The sequence below is a fragment of the Hippopotamus amphibius genome, chromosome 1 (assembly GCF_030028045.1).
Source record: "Hippopotamus amphibius kiboko isolate mHipAmp2 chromosome 1, mHipAmp2.hap2, whole genome shotgun sequence".
In the NCBI taxonomy this organism is placed as follows: Eukaryota; Metazoa; Chordata; class Mammalia; order Artiodactyla; family Hippopotamidae; genus Hippopotamus; species Hippopotamus amphibius.
Window position 1 is genome coordinate 114,352,725 of NC_080186.1, and position 27,174 is coordinate 114,379,898.

Genomic DNA, 27,174 nt, shown 5'->3' on the forward strand with positions numbered 1-27,174 from the left:
ACAGAATCTAAAGAATGGGATCTCTTCCTAGTGAGTCAAGTCTCAGAAATACAACAGATTCTCTAAACAACCATTGTCTCTTACAGGGAACACAAAGACTGACAGGCTACCTTCTTTATGTCATCAGAACTGATAAACACCTGGCTTTTAATTAATACCAAGTAAAACTGGTATGAGTTAAGAAGATTCATTCATGAATAAATAGTAACAAATATCATAAATATTTAAAAACTGGCTAATTATTTTTGAAATATTTTAAATTCTTTTTCATGTGTGATAAAAGTAATTTTGTAAATGTTTTTCTTACTTTATTATAAATGACTAATTTATTATAAACAGTACATACATTTAAAATTTGTATTTATTTTTTATTTTTTTTTGGCTGCACCGTGCGGCATTTGTAAATGTTTTTAAGCCCACTGTTTGCTACATTTGGCTAAAAAATTGTTAATACTAAGTTTCCTGATTTACAAAGAATACTCCAAAATAGAAATTCTATTTCAGAGTGCCAATGGAATACCTAAATCAAATATTCAAGCAAAAACTGCAATTTTTTTACCTCAAATCATCAGAATGGGATGGACTCCTCTGAAGCTTTAAGTTCCACTTGACAGATGGTGTCACGAGTTAGCTACAGAGCTAGACCACCAAAGTGGGTATACAGGTGGCTACTGGGCCAACAGTGGTTTGTCCCCTGTTCTCCCAGGAACTGAGAGTCCATCAGTGGACTAGACCCTCATAGTTACTGGGCCAACAGACTAGTAATTACAGAGGCTGATAGATAAAAAATTCCAAGTTCCATCTATGCTAATTACACTGGCAATTTATTGACTCTATGTATTTTTAACTTAAATATTTTATTATAGAGATGTTCAAATATATATAAAAACAGAACACCATAATAAATCTCCATGTACCTATACCAGCTTCAATAATTATCAACTTAAGGCTAATCCTGTTTCATCTATACCTCCCACCCTCTTATCAGCTACCATATTATATTGAAACAAGTTTCAGATCATACCATTTCATCTATAAATATTTCAGTATATATCTCTAAAAGATAAGGACTTTAAAAAAGAGGAAAATAACAGCACTATCACTCCTAAAAATATTATAATAGTTCTGTGACTATAGTGGATAATGTTGTATGATATAATTGAAGTTTGCTGAGAGAACAGAACTTAAATGTTCTCACTAGCTCCATCCCTGCCCCCCAAAAGGATAAATATATGAGGTGATGGATGTGTTAATTAACTAGATAGTGGGAATCCTTTCACAATGCTCAGATATACCAAATTGCCACAATGCAGACATTAAATATCTTACAATTTTATTTGTCAATTATACCTCAATAAAGTTAAATATATACAACAGTTCTTGGGGGATTCCCTGGCAGTCCAGTGGTTAGGACTCCATGCTTCCACTGCAGGGGGCACGGGTTTGATCCCTGGTCAGGGAACTAAGATCCCACATGCCATGCGGTGCCACCATAAATAAAATAAATAAATAAATAAAATTTAAAAACCAATTATTTAATATCAAATACCCAGTTAGAATTCAAATTGACAATTATTTTTTTTTGTTTGAACTAGGTTTCAAAAGGGTTCACAAAGTACAACTGATGGACATACCTCTTCAACCTCTTTTAATCTACAGGTTCCCCATCCAATTCTTTTTACTTCTTTGCAATTTATGGTTGAAAAATATTGACTAAGCAAAAACATATATTTTCTATTCACTATTTTAATTGCTAGGGTAAAAGAAAATAAATTATCTGTTATTCATCTAAGCCTAAAAATTCTTAAGATAATCACTGACTTAACATTTCAACTAAATATGCAAAAGGAGGGATGGAAAATTCTTTGCATTTATGTGAAATCAACCAGCATTAGCAAGTCTCAAAAGACAGGCCTTGTTTCCATGAAATCTACACATATTCTACTACTATAAAGAATGATAGCAAGCTTTTTCTGCAAATATTCTCTCTGACATCAGGTCATGTTTGAATTTTGGTGGATTGTTAAGACCTTTCCAAAAATAAAGTACAAATAAAAAAGTAGGCTTCTGAGCCTAGACTAGGTTTACAATCCAACTGAAAGCAAAAGCAGGCATACGGCCAATCATGCTGGGTAAATTAAAGTCACACTGAGTAAATATTTATTTAATGAATTCTACAAATTCATTCTAATAATTCTAATGAGTTATAATCATTCCAATTCTAACAAATGAGCTGTTTTTAATGTTTTCTGCATTCTTAAGTCTCTCCTAAAAGAAATTCTGACAATGCAAAGGTCTAATAAAGTTCTATTTCCAGAGAATGAAAGAGGCAATTAGAATCTTGACCTGAGGCTTAAAAAAGCCTTTATAAGAATTATCCAGCCAATCCCCTACCTGTAAGTTTGCTCTCAAATAAACTAGGTACCACAGCTATAAACCGATTAAATAATGGAAGATTCAGCAGCTTTTATCACAACATGTTCTGTTTGTTTTACAAATCTGGAAGGTCTTGATTTTTTTCCTTCATTCTTTTAAGTTTACTTACACAGCCTTAAACCCCAGAGATAAGAGTTGAAATGGACCAAACAGGAATTGAAAATCATAATTACAGTAAAAAAATTCATAATATTAAATTCACATCATTCACAGCTCAGAATTAATCAGTGGTTCATTTCACTTCATAATGTTCCTTTCAAATGCAAACATACAATCAGTCAGAACTATAGGAATAATTTCTAAATGCTGAGTGGCGGATTGTGAAGAACAGCAAAAATAATAGTAAAAATGTTCTAAAATTTTATTCCTAACACTTTCCTAAAAAAAGAAAAAGCCTTACTGAGATATAATTTACATACCATACATATTATATCACCCATTTAAAGTGCACAATTTAGAGGCTTTTAGTATACTCAGAAGGTTTGTGCAATCATCACCACTATCTAATTCCAGAACATACTCATCACCCTCAAAAGAAACCTGATACCCATTCGCAGTTATTCCCCATTCTCCCCAGCCCGGCCCTGGGAACCAACAATCTAACTTTCTGTCTCTATAGATTTGCCTATTATGGGCATTTCACAATAATGAGGTTGTGTAATATATGGCCTTTTCAATAATATTTATTTATTTATTTGGCTGTACTGGGTCTTACCTGTGCACTCGGGATCTCTGTGGCAGCATGTGAACTCATAGTGTGGCATGCATTTGGGATCTAGTTCCCTGACCAGGGATCAAACCTGGGCCCCCTGCACTGGGGGTTCAGAGTCTTAACCACTGGACCACCAGGGAAGTCCCTAGCATAATGTTTTCCAAGGTTCATTCATGTTGTAGTATATGTCAGTATTCCACTCCTTTTTATGGCCTGATAACATTCCATTGTGTGAATATACCACATTTTGCTTGTTCATTCAACATCTCAGGTTGTTTCCACTTCTGGACTATAACGGATAATGCTGGCATTTCGAGAGTATCTGATTTTAAAAAGTCACAAAATTGTATGTATTATATCAAAAAATAAAATAAAAAGCTAGACAAATTGGATCTATTAATGTGTGCTTATCTATACATGAAAGAATTTTTGAGCTTCTTTTTTGTTTTGGCTGAGCCATATGGCTTATGGGATCTTAGCTCCCCCGACCAGGGACTGAATCCAAGCCCTCCGCAGTGAAAGCACGGAGTCCTAACCACTGAACCACTGGGGAATTTCCAGCATGAAAGGCTTTTTGGAAGAACACACAAGACGTATATAACCGTGGTTACCAGTCTATACCCTTTAAAAAAAAAAAAAACCATGAACACTGGTTAACATTTTAATTTGAATACTAGAGCTTTCTAAAGTAAATAAAATCAATTTTTATATTTCAAAAAAATTTTTGTACACAGGCCACAGGAGTCAAGGGTCCATTCAGAGAGTAGGTCATGTCAGTGTGTCATGAGATGCTCATCATGGGCCTCGGAACACTGGGATCAAAGAAAAATTTAGCTGAACAGGTTGCTAATCGCACTTTGACTGGTTATTTTAAGAGAAACACAGGAACGTAGTATAATACCGTGGAAGGGCCACAAGTTTTGAAGTCTAAGCAATTCAATTCCAGTTTAGTCACTTACTATTTGACTTTAAATACATTATTTAGACACTTCACGCCTTGGTTTCCCATCTGTAAAAACGAAAAAATCTCTAGAGGTTCCTCATCTTTATATATATGAGGGTCGCTATTTATATGTTCAAAAAAATTCTAAAGATTTTTCATGCGATAAAAATTATTTTTTCAGGGACTTCCATAGTTGTCCAGTGGTTAAGACTCTGCCCTCCCAATGCAGGGGGCCCAGGTTCAATTCCTGGTCAAGGAACTAAGATCCCACATACCGCAACTAAGTCCACACACCACAACTAGAGAAGCCTGCACACTGCAATGAAAAGAGCACGCAAGATGCAATGAAGACCCAGCGCAGCCAAAATAATTTTTAAAAATTATTTATGTATTTATTTTTTTTCAGTATCCTCTTATGTAGACCAATCTATTATGGCAATTTGACACTGTCCATAAAATTTTAAATGCCTGACCCAGCAATCTCACTTTATATTATAGATATGCTCACACAGTGGGCACAGATATAAAGCCTGAGAATGCTCACCACAGCACTGTTTGTAATCACACACAAAAAAATGGGATTGTAATATAGGTCCAACAAAAAGGGAGGTAAATAGTTATATCTGAAAATAAGAACACCAGGTGCACTTCTAATGGAAATATAAATGGATACATTTCTAGATGGCTGATCCAGGAAAAATATTCATCAAAATCCTTAAAAATTGTCATAACCTTTGACTTGACAATTTGACATTTAGAAATGTATTCTCAGAACTAAGGATGTGAGAAAAGACAGAGACAGAGATGTTCACAATAGCTCTTTAAAATAGTAGTACACCCCTTTACAAGCTATTGCTAATAACAGTTAACCAAAAAATGCGAAATAGTCATCAAAATGTTACATAAAGATTTATTAAAATGAGAAGATATTCACTTCATATTAAGGGAAAAAAGCAAGTAGAATCTGTATGGATCCATTTTTATAAAAAATGAATCACTAGGGACTTCCCTGATGGCACAGTGGTTAAGAATCCGCCTGCCAATGCAGGGGGCAGGGTTCGATCCCTGGTCTGGGAAGATCCCATGTGCCATGGAGCAACTAAGCTCGCAAACCACAACTACTGAGCCCCAAGCCACAACTACTGAAGCCTGCACACCTAGAGCCTGTGCTCCACAACAAGAGAAGCCACGGCAATGAAAAGCCCGCACACCAAAACGAAGAGTAGCCCCTGCTTCCCACGCACCAAAATGAAGAGTAGCCCCTGCTCACAGCAACTAGAGAAAGCCCACGTGCAGCAACAAATACCCAATGCAGTCAATAAAATAAATATATTAAAAAAAAAAAAAGTGAATCGCTACACATAGCATATAGAGGTACATAAAAGCACATATATGTACAGAGTTAAGTTACAAATAGTTATCTCCAGGTAGTGGGATTACAGTTAAAAATTGTTTTCTTCTTCTTTACTGTCCACTTTTTCTACAATTCACAGATTATTCTTATATTAATAAAGCTAAAGGAAATAAAATAATTAAAAATAAGTCCTTTATAACAATGTAATGATTCTATGAAGATGCTTATTCTAGACATGAATCTTGAGACATAACTTGCCAATAACTCACTTTCAGAATGTAGAAACGGTCATCAGAAATGAAACAGAAACCAATACTATATAACTTCTCTAGTCAATAAACTCACTAAAAAACACTACTCTTTCACCATTTCCTTCAGGTAGACAACAACCCTATCCTATTTTCCATACCCAGGAACCAATAACCAAATGAATCTGCCAAAGAAAATACGGAACAAAGCTGCCCTGGGAGAATTCTTACCAGACTAGCGGGGATCTTCTAATTTAAAAAATAAAAACAATCAAACCCCACCCCACCACCTCTTTAACAGTTAGGAATTTGGGGTTTACATTTTCTTTCCTAGAAATTATCAGCAAAAAGAATCAGCTGCCCTCTGACTTGAAACGCCAGCATCGATTCAGCACTAACTCAGAAGGAACAGCACCACTTGCTTCCACATCAGAGGATCAGTACTAAACTCACTCAAACACCAGCAGAACCACATCAGTACCTAAAACTGAACAGGTACAGCTATTCCTAAGACCTTTTTTATCTCTCACCCCTCTAGCCCAGGAAGAATTTCCCAATAATCCCACTTACCATTGTTGTTGGCAATTAGTGTGACAAGAGTCTTCTTTGTACTGTCGCTGTTCTGTGCCCCGCTGCTACTAACGGTGGTGGATGTAGAGAGGTGCCCAGCAACAGAAGCATGGGCAGCGATGGGCACTGGAGCCGAGACAGGCTGCTGGCTCACAGAAACTGTGGGGAAGGGGAGGCACAGTCACTTGGAGACAGGGACAGATGACACTAAAGGATACTGTTCTAATCTTCCCTTTTCATCTTACTGTGGGGTCTCTATAACAAAAAAGTTTCCTGCTTTATTCATAAATCCAACTGTTCACCTGATTTCTCTTCCTATGTGTCCCTTACACCACAAGTTAGACACAACACCTTCTTCTTTGTCTGTCTCTCATTTCCTAGTTAATTAAGTTAGATTATGAGCTCACTGAACCTGGATTTTACTGTTTTGCTTATATAGCACAAGCAAACCTCTAGAAATCAAAGGCTTATTATCACCACTACTGGTATTCATAACCATACATTAGTAAGCTGTCCACAAGACCCTGACCATCCTGCTTCAGCCCAAACCAATGCCATCGTCAGTTCTCAAGGCAGGAAAGATTAAAAAATAAAAAGAGCAATACATACAATTTAGGGGGGAAAAGAAGTACCACCCAGTTTCTGAATTCAGGGCATCTAGAATTTGACCGTGCGACATCACCTTTTTGAATGAGAAGCTAACAAGCGTAAGTTTGTAAACTGTCCATGAAGGCAGACACAAAGCAAATTCTGCTCAGCTCACAAAGGAAGCTAAGTCCAAGTAAAACAAACAAAAAATCCCCCAAGGCTACAGGAACCTGTTTTTGACTGGGTATATAAATGAGCACTGACACACACCACTTTGCATTCTTGTTCATACACCATTTGGTAAGAGGATTGCTTATGTATTTGATAAACATTGGTTAATCCAACTCTCAATGTTTTTAATTTACCAACTATAGTGTTTCTAGCTTTACGTACAAGGAAACCAAAGCACTTACAGACCAGAGCATGGAAGGAAAAGGTAGCACCAGTGCCACAGTGAGGCAACCCTGGATTCTTAAAGTCTTCTTCCATTTCACACTTTTTAAACAAAAATCCCATTCAATTCAGTCAACATAACAATGATCTAAGATCAAAAGAGTTGTTGTTACCTGCAGTAGTTTTATCCACTGAATTATAATCCTCAACTACAGAATCCTCAATGACATCACTGATTTTCTGCCATGGCTCCAACTCCTCCTCCTCACATTCCATAAAGAGGTCGGTGTCCGCCATGCTACAGGAAAAAAAACATTAAATAAGATATTAACCTCAAAATGGGAGAAATAGTTTTATACAAAATATGGAATTAGACTCTTGAATCTACTGGTAACCCATTCCATTGTGCTCCCTTCTACCATTTTCCCCAACCTTCCCCATCTCTAAGGCTCCAGAATTATAACTTTTATTCTTGGAAAAAAAATAATGTGGAAGAGTCCATAATTTGTTGTGTTATGAAATAATTTGGGTTATAAAAAGTTAATCTATAATACCCAGGGCTGGGATTAGAGTGAGGCGAATCATGCAAGTGGAGGGTCAGATCCTGTCTTTATTTAAAATTGATATTTTGCTTATTATGAAAATTTTCACATTGAATTTTTTTAAAAAATAAATTTATTTATTTATTTATTGGCTGCGTTGGGTCTTTGTTGCTGTGCCACGGGCTTTCTGTAGTTGCAGAGAGAGAGGCCTACTCTTCGTTGCAGTGCGCGGGCTTCTCATTGCAGTGGCTTCTTTTGTTGCAGAGTATGGACTCTAAGGCACACGGGCTTCAGTAGTTGTGGCACTCAGGCTCAGTAGTTGTGGCTCTCAGGCTCTAGAGTGCAGGCTCAGTAGTTGTGGTGCACAGGCTTAGTTGCTCCATGGCACGTGGGATCCTCCTGGACCAAGCCTCGAACCTGTGTCTCCTGCACTGGCAGGCAGATTCTTAAACACTGTGCCACTAGCGAAGTTCCAATATTGAGTTTTTTAAAAATTATACATTTGCTGTTTGAAGAAAGCATCATGGGAACTCATTCGGAAAACTGGGATTTTTTGAAGAAAGCAGTAACCATTCTGTCTCTGGACTGCTGTTCTACTGATCCTGGGCTTGAGCTGTAACATCTGCAGCCTCCAGCCAAGCCTGCTTGCTTCAGACTGGCCCCCACAATCCTAATTGGCAAGAGCCCATTCCTTAATATCTATCCTGTTGCTACTGTTTCGAATTCAGTGGTTTTTGTATACTGTCAGACTCCCTGGTTTGTTTCGAGTCTGAAGTCAAGGGGAGAGTCTGTCAGCAACCAAAAATCTCTCTGTTCAGTCCTGAACGAGTTTTTCCTCCAATTGCATGGCTTGTCCCTATATTTGTGCTACTAAATGTGTAAAGGTATATAGTTAAACCACCCCCTAAAATTTTCTCTGTTTTAATATATTGTGCAACATTAAATACACTGCATCCTTAAAGCTGTCTGTCCATTTATCTTTATTTCAAAGATCTGAACAAAGGGCCAGGATATACTTGGGCTCTATGTTTGGTGAAATTTAAGTGTAAATAAAATAAAAATAATAGCATTAAAATGATACACTAAAATACTATTTTTCTTGATTACTGAGCCTTTTCATACTCAAGATGAGAACCTCACTTCTCACACTTTAATTCCAACCCTACTACTACCTTAAACTCCACCATGATTTTGGGAGTCAGCCTTTAATTTGAAACCACTGACTAAATTATATTCTTCTTTAAAAATAAAGCCTATGGACTTCCCTGGTGGCACAGTGGTTAAATATCTGCCTGCCAATGCAGGGGACATGGGTTTGGGTCCTGGTCCGAGAAGATCCCACATACTGCGGAGCAACTAAGCCTGTGCACCACAACTACTGAGCCTGCACTCTAGAGCCCGAGAGCCACAACTACTGAGCCTGAGTACCACAACTGAACCCCATGGGCCTAGAGCCTGTGCTATGCAACAAGAGAAGCCACGGCACTGAGAAGCCCATGCACCTCAACAAAGAGTAGCCCCCACTCGCCTTAACTAGAGAAAGCCCGTGGCACAGCAACAAAGACCCAAAGCAGCCTAAATAAATAAATTTATAAAAAAAGAAAAAAGAAAAACTTTCCTTAAAAAAAAAAAAAAAAAAACCTACATCTTTGCAATGCAAACAAAGCTATTATTGCTCTGCTGCCCTCCAGTATTAGTTGACTGAAGGTCAATTTCTTTGTCTTGGAATGGGAATAGCACTATTGCTCAATGTTCAAACAAAGCTTTTAATGCAAGGGCTTTCCATACGCTTAGTAACTCAGAATTTTTCACCACACCCTTAAAACAAAAACAAAACAAAACTAAACAACCAACCCAACCATTGTGTTTAAGTAGTTAGGTCCATACAATTTGATAGTATTAGTTTGCAAGATGCCCAACAGATGGCGTTGTGCCCTTGAAAATTTTAAATATTCCAGCAATGCCCCAGTAAGTTAGCTAGTCAAGTGCCCACAGTTTTAATGGGTAAAGTACTTAATTTGATTTCAACTGGTCTCTAATATTGTTTTAATTACTTCAATCTTCCCAAACGAAAATCACAAAGAAGAGAAGGTATGAGCAAGATAAGAAAAAGCTCTAAGATATCAACTTAAATTTTCTTAGTTTTGTATTTAATTTACATATATAAAAGACAATGCTAGGACTTCCTAGGTGGCACAGTGGTTAAGAATCCGCCTGCCAATGAAGGGGACACAGGTTCGATCCCTGCCCCAGGAAGATACCACATGCCACGGAGCAACTAAGCCCATGTGCCACAACTATTGAGCCTGCGCTCTACAGCCCATGAGCCACAACTATTGAGCCCATGTGCCTCAACTACTGAAGCCCACGTGCCTAGAGCCCATGCTCCACAACCAGAGAAGCCACCACAATGAGGAGCCCGCGCATCACAATGAAGAGTAGCCTCCGCTAGCTGCAACTAGAGAAAGCCTGTGTGCAGCAATGAAGACCCAATACAGCTAATAAATAAATAAACAAATTAATTAAAAAAAAAAAGACAGCATTGGCCAGAAAGCAACTTAAAAAGAAGCCAAATCCATATCACAGGCATTCTTTGAATCAAGACTACACAACACACTTTTGTATTTTTCCAGTCTACTTCTGCTGAAAGAGGTAACATTCTAAACAAGTTTTTTCTACTTTATTTTATACTATTGTTCTTTGCTGTATAACTTTCTTAGAGCCCACAGCCAACATACTATCAAACATCCAGCAGAATGAATATAAACTGTGAATAACCTCTATAGATGGTTTTCAAGGACCTTCTTTCAGCTCTGACCAGCTGCAAGCAAACTCTCCATACATATGCTGAGCAATCTGTAGAAAAATTTCCTTGGGAATAAGTAGAGCTATCTGAATGCAAATTGTGGTTTTCAATGTCATGCCTATGGATATTTTAACAGCACAACCAAATGCTGGTCTCTTACCTCAACTATTCACAGTATCATAAGAGAGTTTGTTTTATTTTGTCAAACAATGAGGATTAATAAAAATAAAGTTTCTTCCGACAGGAGTCAAATTACGTTATTTCTATCATGAACAAGGTATTCTAAGAAACAAAAAGTGGAAAAGGCAGATGTGAAAAGATGGCAAAGAAGGATGTTTATGTCCTAACTACTTTTTACCAAGTGAGAAAGAAAAATAACTCCTCGGATATAAGCTCTGCCAAGACAAACAATGTAAATTAAAAGAGTCAAAGTGGAAAGAAAATTCAACTCAGAAAATATTTTTCAAGGTTTTTACAACGTAGAAGATGGAGTTAACCAACAAGGCTCGTCAACTCAGAAAATAATAAATCTGCTGACTGAGCATATCTTATGACATACACCCAAAATATCTCTAAAAGACAATGAAACCAAGTTTTTCAAACAGTCCTCAATTCTGATCTAGACTCTTCTTAGAATGTAATCATTCCTTTCATTTCAGCATCTATAGCTCAAGGTCAAAAAACTGACTGTTGAAAAGATGGGCCATGCCACAAGAGAGGTATCAACCTGAATTAAATTCCTGCAGGACTTCCCTGATAGTGCAGTGGTTAAGTATCCACCTGCCAATGCAGGGAACACGGGTTCAATCCCTGGTCCAAGAAGATCCCACATGCCACGGAGCAACTAGTTCCGTTTCGACACAACTAATGAGCCTGCACTCTAGAGCCCATGCTCCGCCACAAAAGAAACAACTGCAATGGCAAGACTGCACACTGCAATGAAGAGTAGCCCCCTACCCCCCCAAAACTAGAGAAAGCACGTGCAGCAACGAAGACCCAACGCAGCCAAAACAATAAATAAATAAAATTAAATAAAAAAAAATTCCTTGCAAACTTTAAAAATGAAAAATGCAAATTTAGCACCCTTCAGTAGTTTTCCAGCTATCAAAAAGGAGCCTTCATTAATATAATGAAATGCTCTATTTAATATCTCTACCAAGATGCTCAAGAAACACCATCATTCTATGTGGTCTTTCAAGTGATCCTTTCAACTATTTTTGATCAAGGAAGATAGGTATTACTAAATATGTAGTACTAAAATGTATAAATCTTCCCAAACTATCAGTCTACTCATGTTTAACTTCTTTCCGCACCAAACCTTCAACTTAATTTCTCGAAATTAAGGGAAAAAATCTGGAATTTTTCCATCTCTTCCCTATTATTTTGCTATAAAGGATAAATGTACTCATAGGCTTGGACTACATCTCACATTCAAAAAGAAACAAACACTCTTACTCATTTTGGGGACATTTTCATTTCCTCTGAAAAAGTGCCAGGTAAAAATATGCATTTCGGAAATCAAAGGCCAGCACGTAGGCAACACCATGCTACATCAAGAGGAAAACCTGGATAGACAGTAAACTTGAAAATCACACTGCAACCTAGTAAAGGGGCAAACCTGCATATTACAACTATGAATCTCTGAATCAAGCCTGTAGTGATTCCTTTTCTGCTAGTCTTAAAACGAGATACAAATTTTAATTATATACAAGAGTAGGTAATTTTCTGGCAGTCCAGTGGTTAGGACTTGGTGTTTTCACTACCGGGGCCAGGTCTGATGCCTGGTTGGGGCTACGTGACCAAATTAAAAAAAATAAAATAAAATATATAAATCATAGTACCATTAACGTGCCTAAAAGATTTATAGTCTCAATATCAAATATCTAGTCAATACTGAAATCTCAGATTCTCTCAAATGCCATATTTTTTTTATTTAACTTTTATTTTATATTGGAGTATAGTTGATTTACAGTGTTGTGTTAACTCCAGGTATACAGCAAAGTGATTCAGTTATACATATTCATATATATTCTTTTTCAGATTCTTTGCCTATATAGGTTATTGCAGAACACTGAGTTTCTTGTGCTATACAGTAGGTCTTTGTTGATTATCTATTTTATATATAGTAGTATGTATATGTTAATTCCAAAGTCCTAATTTATCCCTCCCCCAACTTTCCCCTTTGGTAACCATAAATTTGTTTTTGAAGTCTGAGTCTGTTTCTGCTTTGTAAATAAGTTCATTTGTATCATTTTTTAGACTCCACATATAAGTGATATCATATATTTGTCTTTCTCCGTGTGACTTATTTCACTTAGTATGATAATCTCTATGCATGTTGCTGCAAATGGTATTATTTCATTCTTTTTTACAGCTAATATTCAACTGCACATATGTATCACATCTTCTTTATCCATTCCTCTGTTGACAGACATTTAGGTTGCTTCCATGTCTTAACTAAACATCATATTTCTTAAAGTTTGTTTTAGATTCAAATAAGGTCCACATATTATGATTATTTGATAAGTTTCTTAGGTCTCTTTTAATTTATAGATCTTCATCTTTTTTCCCCCTTGCAATTTATTTGTGGAAGAACCAAGTCACCTCTTGTAGTTTCTACAGCCTGGATATTGTTGCCTACATACACATGGCATTTAATATATGTCTCTGGCCTCTGTATATCCTGAAATTGATAGCTGGATCTAGAGGCACGATTAGATACAGGTTTAATATTTTTTCCCCCAAGACTACTCATAACGGCAGGATTCTCTTCCATCAGGAATCTTCCCATCCAGGTTCAGTGCCCACATCTAGTCATTCTAAATCTATCATTCCCTTTTCATCTATTAACTGAAACACTTTGATTTACTATTTTTTTAATTTATTTTTAAAATTTTATTTATCTTGGCTGCATTGGGTCTTTGTCGCGGCGCATGGGCTTTCTCTAGTTGTGGCGAGTGGGGGCTACTCTTGGTTGCAGTGCTCGGGCTTCTCTTGTGGAGCATTGGCTCTATGTGCACGGGCTTCAGTAGTTGCAGCACATGGGCACAGTAGTTGTGGCACACAGGCTTAGCTGCTCCGTGGCACGTGGGATCTTCCCCGTCCAAGAATAGAACCCATGTCCCCTGCATTGGTAGGCAGATTCTTAACCACTGAACCGCCAGGTAAGTCCCTGAAACACTTTGATTTTAAAAAGCAAAAAAAACAAAACATATCTACTATTCGGTTAGCCAGTGGTGCAGTTCATATAGTAAAAGTCTTGACTCTTTCCATCGTGCTTCTTTCCCTTTATTTATCAGTTTTCAAAATAATGATCTGTCTCACTAGCATGTCCTCAAAGTGACCAATAAGCTTGTTCTTAAACTATCACTATATCACATCACAGATTTAAACATATTTGATGTGTTTTGACCCACTAGTTATGCTTACTGATACTCAGTGTCCTATTTTGCCTACTGGGAAATTCTCAGCTGGCTCCTGAGTCCTTCTGTCACAACCCTTGTGTTTGATAAAATCCTGGCTATGGGATAGATAAGAAGTTCCAGGCTCATCTCGTATATTCCTGCCTCAGACCTAGAATCAGCCATTTCTCCAAGGAGCCCCGATTCCTTCTGGTGTGGAATGATATTCCAAGCTCACAGTCTAGATCTTGGCTTTGCTGTTCATTTTAAACATAAAATTATTTCCATTTCAACCCCCAACTATTAGTCAGCTACCTTTAATTTTGCTTCTATGTCATTTGGCAGAAAAATTCCACATCTACAAATAAGACTTGTCTCAGAAACTTAAAGTTCTATTTTCTCCTGAGATTCTTACTTCAGACATTTCAATCTTTTAAACTTATATTAACTAATTCTCATCACTTCCACTCTTTTCCCAACCTTTCCCTTCCCCTAACCAGAGGCCTACAGCATTTTCCTCACTGGCAGAATTTACGTATAATTAAAAAAAATTTTCTTAAGACCAATCAAAGATTAACAAACAGGACGCAGCATGTAGTTTAATCAAGCCCTGTAGCAGGTAACTTTTTTTTTAAAGTCTGCCTTCATTACCTTAACATAATCATCTATGTTTTACTGCATTTTTCAGTAGTTTCTTCATTTTTTACTACTGAATAGTGCTCCATTTATGGATAAACTATCACTTGTTTATCCATCCACATGTTGATGGATAGTTGACTTGTTTTCAACTTTTCAGGCTATTATGAATAAACCTGCTATGAACATTTGGGCACAAGTCTTTGTATGTGCATATGCCTTCTTTCTTTTGGATAAATAACTCGGAGAGGAATTTCTGGGTCATAGGGTTAAGTGTATGTTTAACTTTCAAAGAAATGGCCAATTTCCCAAACACCAGCCTACGTAGCTTCTGACTTCCCCAATTTACAAGTGCTGCAGAGATGATCTTGCAACTTACTTTATTTATTTATTTGTTTATTTTTGGCTATGCCACGGGGCATGCAAGATCTTAGTTCCCTGACCAGGGACAGAAACTACATCCCCTGCATTGGAAGCCCGGACTGCCAGCAAAGTTCCTGTAACATACTTTATAATGCGGGCTTGCTTAGCGCCTGTGCCTCTCAGTTTGGGGCCCTTAGCTGATACTATGAAACAACAGGAACATTCACACAACTAACATATAAGATACCCAACTTAACATTCTTCCCTTAACTACCAGACTGAAATATTTGAGAGGGCAGGAACCATGTCTTTCTTATTTATTTATTTAATTGAAGTATAATTGATTTACAATGTTGTGTCAGTTTCAGGTGTAGAGCAAAGTGATTCAGTTATATACATATTCTTTCTCAGATTCTTTCTCCTTACAGGTTATTACAAAATACTGAGTATAGTTCCCAGTAACTATTTTTTTAAAGACTGTCTTTTCTTGAATGTCAAGATATAAACAGATTATCTCAGAGATAGCAAACAAATTTTTCAACTACTCCTAACAAAAACTTTATCTATAATATATAGTTAACAAGGTTCTTTTCCAAGCAAATTGGGAAGGGGGAGGGGGATGAGATAAAATGAAAGACTTACACCTTGACTTACAAATGAAGAGCTCATTTATAGCTTCAATATAATTCCCAATAGAGCTAAAAAAAAAAAAAGGTCATATATTCCAGTGTTCTCCAACATATACTAAACACAGTCCAAGCTGTGCAGCATATCTACAGTAGGAAACTGTGTTCAACAGCTGTGCATAGATTATATGAAGGGAAACCTAGATCATTAAGGAATCCACATATGCCACTGCCTTTTACCCAATTCAATAATATTCAAACAGGGATCATTTGCCCCCAGAAGACATTTGGCAATGTCTGGAGACATTTTTTTTTTAAATAAATTTATTTATTTATTTATTTACTTATTTACTTATTGGCTTATTGGCTGCATTGGGTCTTCGTTGCTGCACACAGGCTTTCTCTAGTTGCTGCGAGTGGGGGCTACTGTTCATTGTGGTGCACAGTCTCCTCACTGTAGTGGCTTCTCTTGTTGTGGAGCATGGGCCCTAGGCGCATGGGCTTCAATAGTTGTGGCACATGGGCTCAAGAGTTGTGGCACACGGGCTTAGTTGCTCCATGGCATGTGGAATTTTCCCAGAGCAGGGCTCGAACCGGTGTCCCCTGCATTGGCAGGCGGATTCTTAACCACTGCACCACCTAGGAAGTCCTGGAGACATTTTTGATAGTCATAACTAGGGGTGGGGTTGGGGAAGGGTGCTACTGGCATCCATCTTGTAGCAAGTGGCCAGGGGTGCTATTAAACATCCTACAATGCACAAGGCAGCTGGTGACATACCTGGCCCAATGTTAACAGTGCCAAGATTGAAAAACCCGGTCAAACTGAATCCATGCTCTGAAGAGGACAATTTTTAAAAAAAATCATCCCATGTTCCATGTACGAAGAACTCTCATTTCTTTTTTTTTTTTTAATTGAAGTATAGTTGATTTACAATGTTATGGTTTCTCATTTTGTTTTAAAATAATTTATCCTCTCTGCAACAGAAAAGATGAGCACAAAATTTCTATGAGTTGTTCAAATGGTTCCATCTAACATAGTAAAAACATTTTAATAAAACTTATATACCTCTAGTCTGCTTCACCCTATAATGATCTATCCTGTGAAACTTGCTCCTGCCTAAGTACATAATTTCCCCTTATAAAACTTTAGCATTATGATGTTAGTTCTCTAAATTTATGGTTACTATCAGTGTTTATTATCAGTATTAACTGGTAAATAATCTTTGTGAAAATAATTTCCCAAAGTCCCAAAATCTCTATTTCTAAGGTTTCTGGTTTTGATCCCTTTATTATTCCTCTAATGGGTTGCTTTTGCTAAACATATCAGCTTTTCTTGCCTCTTCAACTTTCTAATCATTTTCTCAGAGGGCAGTGAACCAAAATGATATGATGCAAACTTATTTCTGTGGTCTTTCTCAAAGTCTTATTGTTATGCTTAAACTTAAAATTACATAAGTAGCTCTATATCTCAAAGTCAAAGATTATGACAACAATAAGTTTAAATAGAAAAATGTTAGTCAATAATCCAACCTCTACCTGTCATGAGCTGTTTGGTCTGTGGCTTGTTCTTTTGTAGATAAAAAATAAAAATAAAAGCTATTGATAATAATGTTTAACCTGAATCAAATCAAGCACTTAAATTTAACTTCCAATTTTTAGGAACTACAGCCTTTGAGGAATAAGTTAAGTAGCACCACAAGGAAATAATGAGATAAATCCAGAAAGTGGCACATTTTAAAAGGAAATAATCAGACAAATGCACAATATGGAATATTTTTATAAAACTACTAACAGTTTAAAAATGTCGGACTTCCTAGGTGGCGCAGCGGTTGGGAATCTGCCTGCCAATGCAGGGGACACTGGTTCAAGCCCTACTCTGGGAAGATTCCACATGCCATGGAGCAACTAAGCCCGTGTGCCACCACTATTGAGCCTGTGCTCTAGAGTCCGTGAGCCACAACTATTGAGCCCATGTGCCACAACTATTGAAGCCCACGCGCCTAGGGCCCGTGCTCCACAACAAGAGAAGCCACTACAATGAGGAGCCTGTGCACCGCAATGAAGAGTAGCCCCCGCTCGCAGCAACTAGAGAAAGCCCGGTGCAGCAGTGAAGATCCAACGCAGCCAATAAATAAATTAATTAAAAAAAATTAAAAATGTCAATTTCACACACACATACATACGCATGTGCACAGAGTGAGAAAACTAAACTAGACTGAAAGAAACTAAATCAAGGTAATAAAATGCAACATATAAACGTTTATTGGATTCTGGTTCATAAAAAAGCTATAAATGACATATTGGGGAGAATTGGAACATTTGAATATAGACTAGATACCAGATGATATTTGGGAATTATTTTTAATTTTTTTAGAAAGGATGGTGATGTTACAGTTGTATAGGAGAACCTATTCTTAGCAAATGCATGAAATGTTCAGTGGAAGTATCATGACTGTGACTTTCAGGTGGTTCAGCAAATATATACTTTGGCGTTTTCTTACAGACTTCAAATATGCCAGCATGTTCAAAATCTTTGTGTCTAACTCTGAGCCTGCGTGCTGTACCTACTGAAGCCTGTGCTCCTAGAGCCTGTGCTCCACAACAAGAGAAGCCACCGCAATGAAGAGTAGTCCCCACTAATGCAGCCTATAAATTAATTAATTTAAAAATCGTTGTGTCTAGGAGGTGGGTTCATTATAGATACTCCTTGTAGTATTACTTGTAGTATTTTTACATGCATGGTATTTTCTTAAAATAAAAAGTTGGGAGGAAGCAGATGAATAAGGTCTGAGATTCTAATGTAAAATATGGTGGCTATAGTTGATAACACTGTATAATTGAGATTTGTTAACAGAGCAGAACTTAATGTTCACACACACACAAGATAAACGTGAGGTGATGGATGTGTTCATTAACTGAATGGTGGGGAATCCTTTCACAATATTTATGTATACGAAATCGCCATGATGTACAGTTTAACATCCTACAATTTTATGTCAACTACACAATAAAGCTTAATTTAAAAAAAAAAAAGAAAAAAAAGTTAGGGGGAAAACTACCTACTCATATTTTGGTTGTGCTATTCTGTACTACTATATTCTCCCATCTTTTTTTTGCCATTTACTAAATCAAACTGGCAGCCTTGTGGGTTGAATTTTCTGTTAACTTGTTCTCATTTCTAGGAGCAATTTGCACATAGATTATGTAATACACATTTCTTAGGATGTTGCACAATAATTAAATGATATTAGAAAAAGTAAGTCTAAGTTGAGTTATAACAAGTTACCAAGGAGGTACTGTACGATGAGATGAACACAGCTACCTTCCATTAATCAAGACATCATGATTACCTGACATCTTGGTAACCGATTTGGTTTCTGTATTTTGTAGTAGTAATTACACTGGTAACATGATTTGTGTGCATTCAGTAGACTGTACTCAACACTGCAACTCACACAGGACTATTAGTGATTCCCACAGTCTTTTTAAGTCCTTAGCATTCATCTTTCCATCCATTATATGGGTGTCCCAGATACAAACCTTTCTAGGGAGGGCTGAATCATATCTTAAATGCTGGCAAATATGGTAGTCTACCTTATACTCAGGTCCTATAAAATCAGCTAATCAGTAAAAGCCTACAAAACTGAAAAGGAAGATATAAAAAGATTCTTTATACAACCTTATTCAAAAGCAGCAAAAAGAATCTCTCAGTTACAACTGTCAGTCTATGTCTGAAGTATTTAATGGGCAGAAATATCTACCTGTCTTCATCTCAAATAAGATTAGGAAAACATCTGTTTTCTACCAAAACTCTCCAGACAGATTTGGCTCTTGAAGTTTTGAATTCCTTTAATTTGTCTGGTTCTTTTATACCTCTAAAGTAAATTCCAGGAATGAAGACTTCAGTATCTAACATTTTCAATTCACTGCTAGTGCATACCCACCCATAAATCAAGATAAAAAGAACATTTGGAGCAGAAGAAAATGTTTTAAAAACAAACAAAAAATTGAAGAATACCACTGTGTCTTGCTCCTGGGTGAGAAATAATAATGATCCTCAAAACAACTGACATTTATATTCAAGTTACCTCAATGTTTGACTTTAAAAGGGATTAATTCCAGAAAACCTTTAAGGCTGAATAACTAGCATGGCTATAAAACTAATTATTGTTAAACATGTAGTAAGAAGCTTTTATTTACCCAGCCTTCCGCATGGCCCATTTTGTCCTCCACAGGAACTGCTGTAGAACCTCACATATTTCACAATGGGTTCTTAAATAGTCTTAATAATCTGCCTAATATTCCCAAACATAAAACACTTTCCACTTATCTGGCAGTAAATCTCCTATCAAGAAGAAGCCAAATACAGTTGTTTGGGCTTTTTACTCAAACAACAACTAAAATGAACAGTTAAGTTTCCTATTTTTAAAGGGTTCAATATTCAGTTCCTCTCCCAAGAAAAGTTCATCTTCACTGACAGCTGTGTGTTGTCTAAATTCCATCTCCACTCAATTTAACTCTGCCAAATACTAGCAAAACGTTAGTCCTCTCTCCTCTCCTCCAAAGCTACGTGTAAAAATACGTTTCTGTGGATATGGCTTGTTATCACAAACCAGATTGCCAAAGAATCTATCAGTCTTACCATACTGCTATTATGACAAAGACACCACCAGCTCTAGGGTTTATAATTTAAATCAAAATTCTCCACTTTCAACAAAAAGACATATATGGCGAATAAAGACTGAAACATTACCTGGAATATATTTTATTTTACTGTGATACAATACCAGGCATTATTATGCACTTTATGTCATCACAGTGAATTCTCACAACTATAGTCCTAAATAATACATCTTACAGATGAGGTAAAAATGAGGTTTAGAGAGTTTCAGTAACTTGCCCAAGGTTACATTTGGTTTGAATCCTGGCTGGGATATTTACTAAGCTTTTTTTGCTCTGGAATTCTTGCCCAAGTCACTGCCTCTTCCATTATTAATGCCAATATTTCTGACTTCTCCAGAAGTTTCTAAACAGAGACAGATTTGGATGATCTCAGGAACAGAAGGATAGGACAGACCCAGTTTTTGGTCTCGGGACCCCTTTACATTCTTAAAATTTTTGAGAATTGTCACTCTTTGCAGATGACATGATATTATACATAGAAAACCCTAAAGACTCTACCAGAAAACTGCTATCACTAATCGATGAATTTAGTAAAGTAGCAGGATATAAAATTAACGTGCAGAAATTTCTTGCATTCCTATACACTAACAATGAAAGAGCAGAAAGAGAAACTAAGGAAACTCTCCCATTTACCATTACAACAAAAAGGATAAAATACCTAGGAATAAACCTGCCTAAGGAGGCAAAAGACCTGTATGCAGAAAACTATAAGACACTGATGAAAGAAATCAAAGATGACACAAACAGATGGAGGGACATACCATGTTCCTGGATTGGAAGAATCAACATTGTGTAAATGACTGTCTTACCCAAAACAATCTACAGATTCAACACAAACCCTATCAAATTACCAACAGCATTTTTCACAGAACTAGAACAAGAAATCTTATGATTTGTATGGAAACACAAAAGACCCTGAATAGCCAAAGCAATCTTGAGTAGGAAAGACGGAGTTGGTGGAATTAGGCTTCCTGACTTGAAACTATACAATAAGGCCACAGTGATCAAGACAGTATGGTACTGGCACAAAAACAGAAAGGTAGATCAATGGAATAGAATAGAGAACTCAGAGATAAACCCAAGCACATATGGGCAGCTTATCTTTGACAAAGGAGGCAAAATATACAATGGAAAAAAGACAGCCTTTTCAATAAGTGGTGCTGGGAAAATTGGACAGCAACATGTCAAAGAAGGAAATTAGAACACTTCCTAACACCATACACAAAAATAAACTCAAAATGGATTAAAGACCTACATGGAAGGCCAGACACTATCAAACTCCTAGAGGAAAAAAAAGGCAGAACACTCTATGACAGACATCAAAGCAAGATCCTTTTGGACCCACCTCCTAGAATCATGGAAATAAAATCAAGAATAAACAAATGGGACCTAATGAAACTTCAAAGCTTTTGCAGAGCTAAAGAAACCATAAAGAAGACAAGAAGACAACCCTCAGAATGGGAGAAAATACTTGCCAACGAAGCAAAGGACAAAGGATTAATCTCCAAAATATATAAGCAGCTCATGCAGCTTAATACCAAAAAAGCAATTAACCCAATCCACAAATGGGTGGAAGACCTAAATAGACATTTCTCCAAAGAAGACATGCAGATGGCTAACAAACACATGAAAAGATGCTCAACATCACTAATCATTAGAAAAATGCAAAGTCAAAGCCATAATGAGGTATCACCTCACACCAGTCAGAATGGCCATCATCAAAACATCTAGAAACAATAAATGTTGGAGAGGGTGTGGAGAAAAGGGAAGTCTCCTGCACCGTTGGCGGGAATGTAAGCTGGTACAGCCACTATGGAAAACAGTTTGGAGATTCCTTAAAAAACTAAAAATGGAACTATCATATGACCCAGTGATCCCACTTCTGGGCACATACCCAGAGAAAATCATAATCCAAAAAGAAACATGTATCATAATGTTCATTGCAGCACTATTTACACCAGCCAGGACATGGAAGCAACCTAAATGCCCATCAACAGATGAATGGATAAAGATGTGGCACATACATACAATGGAATATTACTCAGCCATAAAAAGGAATGAAATGGAACTATGTGTAATGAGGTGGAGAGACCTAGAGACTGTCATACAGACTGAAGTAAGCCAGAAAGAGAAAAACAAATACTGTATGCTAACTCATATATATGGAATCTGAAGAAATGGTACTGAGAAACCCAGTGACAGGGCAAGAGTGGAGATAGAGATGTAGAGAATGGACTTCAGGACACAGGGCTGGGGTGGGGGGCAAAGGGGAAGCTGGGACGAAGTGAGAGTGTAGCATAGACATATTTACACTACCAAATGTAAAATAGATAGCTAGCGGGAAGTTGCTGTATAACAAAAGGAGATCAACTTGATGATGGGTGATGCCATAGAGGGCCAGGACAGGGAGGGGGGAAGGGAGTCGCGGGAGGGAGGGGATATGGGGATATATGTATAAATACAGCTGATTCACTTTGGTGTACCTCAAAAACTGGGACAAGAGTGTAAAGCAAATATATTCCAATGAAGAGCTTAAAAAAAATTTTTTTTTGAGGATCCCAAAGAGCTTTTATTTATGTGGACATTATCTTTTGATATTTATCACATTAGAAATTAAAATGTAAAAAATGTAAATACTTATCAGTACACTGAAAACAACACTCATTACATGTTAACATAAATAAGTTTCAATTAAAAATTACTATTTTCCCCCAAATAGTGAAATACCATTGTTTTATATTTTTGCAAATCTTTCATGTCTAGGTTAATAGAAGGCAGTTTGATTCTCATAGCTGCTTCTGCATTCAGTCTGTTGCTCTATGTTATTTTGGTTAAGTATATAATGAAGATCTGCTGTCATACAGATAGAAGGGGGGAAAGTATTCTAAAAACCTTTCAGGTAGTTGTGTATATTGATACAGTTCTAAAATTAGACAAATGATAGCTTCTGAAAGGATAGTTGCATCTTGGAATCTGAAACCCCATCAACGAATACTATGCTAAAATCCATTGGTGTATCTTGAATTTTAAAATGATCTTTTTCTCATGGTGACTTTGAAACATCATGGAAAGTAGATTTGGAAAGTACATTTGGAAAGTACAGATTTACTGAGTTATGCCTATCTTTCAAATGTTGACACGTTTCATCATACAATATAAAAAAAAAATCAGTTATTAACATGGACACTGCAAGAAAAGTGTTTGAAGTACCAGGAAGTTGTTAAACTTGAAACATCAACTTTTTAAAAACTCTGATTTTCACTCTCAAAACTTTATCATTGGGAACACTGTCAATTGTTTTCCTTGAAGTGACAAGCTCACTTCATTTGTTTTGAAGAAAACATCCGTAAACACTCCAGTGTGAAAAACTGTAGTTTGTTCGTCGTTCTTTCAAGTAAAAATGCTGTTTCAGGAAATAAGGAAATCTCATAACTAAATCTCACAAGTGCCTTTCCTTATGACAAAGATCTACCTCAGTAGCCGTGTAAGTGCTTTAGGCACACTTCCCATTTCGTCATAGATTTTTTTTTAATTTATTTATTTTATTGGCCGTGTTGCATCTTTTTTGCTGTGTGCAGGCTTTCTTTTAGTTGCGGTGAGTGGGGGGGCTACTCTTCGTTGTGGTGCGGGGGCTCCTCATTGCCGTGGCCTCTCTTGTTGCGGAGCACAGGCTCTAGGCACGTGGGCTTCTGTAGTCGCAGCACATGGGCTCAACAGTTGTGGCTCACGGGCTCTAAAGCCCAGGCTCAATAGTTGTGGCGCACGGGCTTAGCTGTTCCTTGGCATGTGGGATCTTCCTAGAGCAGGGATCAAACCCGTGTCCCCTGCATTGGCAGGCGGATTCTTAACCACTGCACCACCTAGGAAGCCCTCGTCATAGACTCTTATAAATTAAAAAGACATGTACTAACGGGCTGAAATTTAATAAATTATTTTTACTCCTTCATCAAAGACACTCTCAAGTACATAGAGTTCCCTGCAGTAGTTTTACCTAGTGTTGCTTTTGGACCATCAGTGCAAACGTCAGTAAAAAAGATAAACAGTGTCTTAGTATTATTTTGAAAACAGTTATGAACTCGAAACTCTCCTGAAAGGCCTGAGGGGATCCCTAGGGGTCAGCAGATCACATTTTAGGAACCGCTTTTCTAGATTATACCACTGGTTCAAAGTGGGGTGGAAACTCCAACAAAATTCTCTTCATCCCAAGAGTCTTCATATTGTTAGTTCCTTTAGTTTGAGATACATCAGCATAGCTGGTACATTATGACCATAATATAAGAAGGGGGAAGGAAATCAGGGCAGAGATTGCCAGTTAATTGTTCGAAGGTTATAGTTTGAGTACCTTTATGCTAGATCAATAACTCTCAATATGGTGGTTACTTTAATCAGTCTCAAGTGAAGGACTGCAGATTAAAAATGTAGAGATGATACCCCCTCCCCATCCCATCTAAAAAAGCTTGGGGATGAGGCCCCCCAAACCTCACTTTTAGCAACCTGCAAGATACTTTTTATGCACCCCGAAGTTCAGAATGATTGTGCATAGTAGTTTAAATTCTCAGCTCCAAAAATTCACAGTTCCAAAAGCAAGGGGTCTCAAAATTCAATGTCGTTCGCCAAGAAACAGCCCTGCGCCCCCATTCCCCTTCATCTAGATGGGAAAGTTCCTTTGAAAGTAAAATTGCACTTCTGCGGGGTTTTGAGCTGCGGTGACAGATCTCTAGAGTGTAGCGGGCTGAACCACAGCCTGCAACAGAACGACGGCTGTTCCGAGATAGGACACCTGTATCTCAGTTTCCATCTCGAGAAAGAGACTTGGGCTAAACGACTTTCAAGACTCTTTCCAGCTCTACCTTCTCATGAGCTGAAAATGTCCAAGACAAGCAGAGAAACGTCCAGTGTTATTAACAGTTTGAGGGAATCCCGCGTCTGACGGTGAGAGGAAATTAGGACAACTCGCAGAAAGGAAAGAAAGCAGGTGGATCAACATCACTCCTTTTCATAAGGTGCTAAGAATCTAGAGAAAATAGTCCCTGGGATAAACATGGCGCCCACCGCGGCAGGATATACACATACGAAAATAAAGCTTTTTCCGCCCCATCCCACTTTATAAATCACGGCGCCATCCCAAAGAAATTTTAGAGCCGGGGGGAGGAGACTCTGTAAACCAACTGCAGTGCACTAAGGCTTCGGATGCACCACAGGACCGAGCGGGGATTACATAACACAAGGGAGCGGCTAAGCAATCGCTCATTTTCCTCCTGGCGCTCAAAAAGAGCGCCCCGCTCGTTCCCCGGAGGGGGTGGCGCGGGGAGGGCCGAGCACCACCCCCACCCCCACCCCCACCCCCGGGGGACGCCGGCCCGCCGCCCCTCCCACCCGCCTCCCCGGCGCGGCCTCGCCCCCTCGCCCGCCCCGCCCGCCGCGCCCCGCCGTCTCGCCGCCGCCCGCACCCCCGCCCCTTCCCCGGCGGGCCGCCGCCCGCGCCCGCGCCCGCCCACTCCTCCGAGACGCCTCGCGCCGGGTGTGCGTGTGGACGTCGGGTGTGTGCGGAGCTGTGGGGCGCGAGTGCGCGCGCGCGCGCCGCTGCGGGCGCCGGGGGGCGGGGGCGGCCGGCAGGCAGACAGGGGCCTCCGCGGCCGGGCCCGCCGCGCGGCTCCCGGGGCGCACGCACTCACACACGCGCTCGCGCGCCGCACCCCACGCCCGCCGCCGCCGCGGGCCGCGCCGCCACTCGAGGGGGGCGGGGGCGCGCGCCACCGGGCCCCCGCCCCCACCCCTCGCCTTCCCGCCCCATCCCCCTCTCATTGTCTCGCCTCGGAACGCCTCGCCGAGCGAAAAGATAACGGAACCCCCGGGAGAAGGGGGTGGGGAGAGAGAAAGCTCGCTCGCTCACTCACCTCCCGTGGTCGTCGCCGCCGGTAGTCTGACCCGAGGAAGGCGCCGTCGCCTTAAAGGGACCTTGCACCCGGCGCCGGGAGAAGGGGGTGGGAGCAGGGGAGGGGACGGGGGCTTGGGGGGGGAGACGGAGAAGAGGGAACCGTTGAAAGCTCGTCTCCCCGAGGGTGAAAGGAAACCTCCCTCGGGTTCGAGTGATTTGGGGTGGATTTTTTTCCCGAGGGGGGCGGGGGGTGCCCCGAGGGAGGGGGGCGGGGGGGCCAAGGAATGCGGCTCCGTGTACGGGAGCTGGCGCGGGGGAGAGAGACGCCGACTCCCCCCACCGACCCTCTCGCCCCGCGGAGGGATACGGCTCGTCACTTCCGCCCTCCCCCTTTCGTGGTTTCTCAATTGGTTGGAGCGCGTGGCACGTCATGGGCTCATCCTAACCCCTGCCCGGGCTTCTTTTCTAGTCAAGTTTGTCTGGGCCTGCAAATAAATAAATAAATAAATTTTTTTCTTAAAAATGAAATGAAAAATAATTAGCTTCGGAAGCAATATCTAAATTTTGGTGAGAAAGATGGGATTTCCAAAGAAAATACTTCCCTGGACTTTCCAGGGAAATTTTGGGAATCTCCACACTTTGCACTCAAGGGTTATACCTAATCAAGAGGGGAACCTCATGCCACAGGCCAGATGGTGAGGCCCAGTGGCACCAACGACTGTCATTGGAACAAAGGCATCAAAATGGCACTCACTCTTCCTTAAGAGACATTCGGTCAAGTAGCTTTAAGTGAAGAACTTTTAAAAGCCATTTTTACCCTGAATCCTTCTAGATTCTGGAAGGAAGTCACACATGATTGCTAATTAAGGTAATTCATGTAGGGAAACTGCTTTGAGATGAACAGACTCGGCAGAGATCTTCAAAGAAATCGTAGACTCCACAATTGTGCTTTTTTGCTCCAATCAAGACTGAGGTAGATTGGCCCAAGTATATTG

General features: G+C 39.0%; 1 protein-coding gene across 4 annotated transcripts in view; it reads right to left on the minus strand.

The window, feature by feature from the left end:
- POGZ (pogo transposable element derived with ZNF domain) overlaps positions 1 to 26,493 on the minus strand; it is a 48,615-nt gene extending 22,122 nt beyond the window's left edge. For 2 of the 4 annotated variants that reach the window (XM_057723202.1, XM_057723191.1), the window contains exons 1-3: positions 26,199 to 26,492; positions 7,418 to 7,542; positions 6,264 to 6,422 (exon numbers count right to left, since the gene is read on the minus strand). In XM_057723202.1, coding sequence (XP_057579185.1) covers positions 6,264 to 6,422; positions 7,418 to 7,541 — 283 coding nt within the window. In that variant the 5' untranslated portion in view covers position 7,542; positions 26,199 to 26,492. Of the gene's footprint in view, positions 1 to 6,263; positions 6,423 to 7,417; positions 7,543 to 26,198 lie in introns of all 4 variants that reach the window. The other 2 variants (XM_057723220.1, XM_057723211.1) reach the window with 2 other exon arrangements.
- Between the last annotated feature and the right edge of the window lie 681 nt (positions 26,494 to 27,174).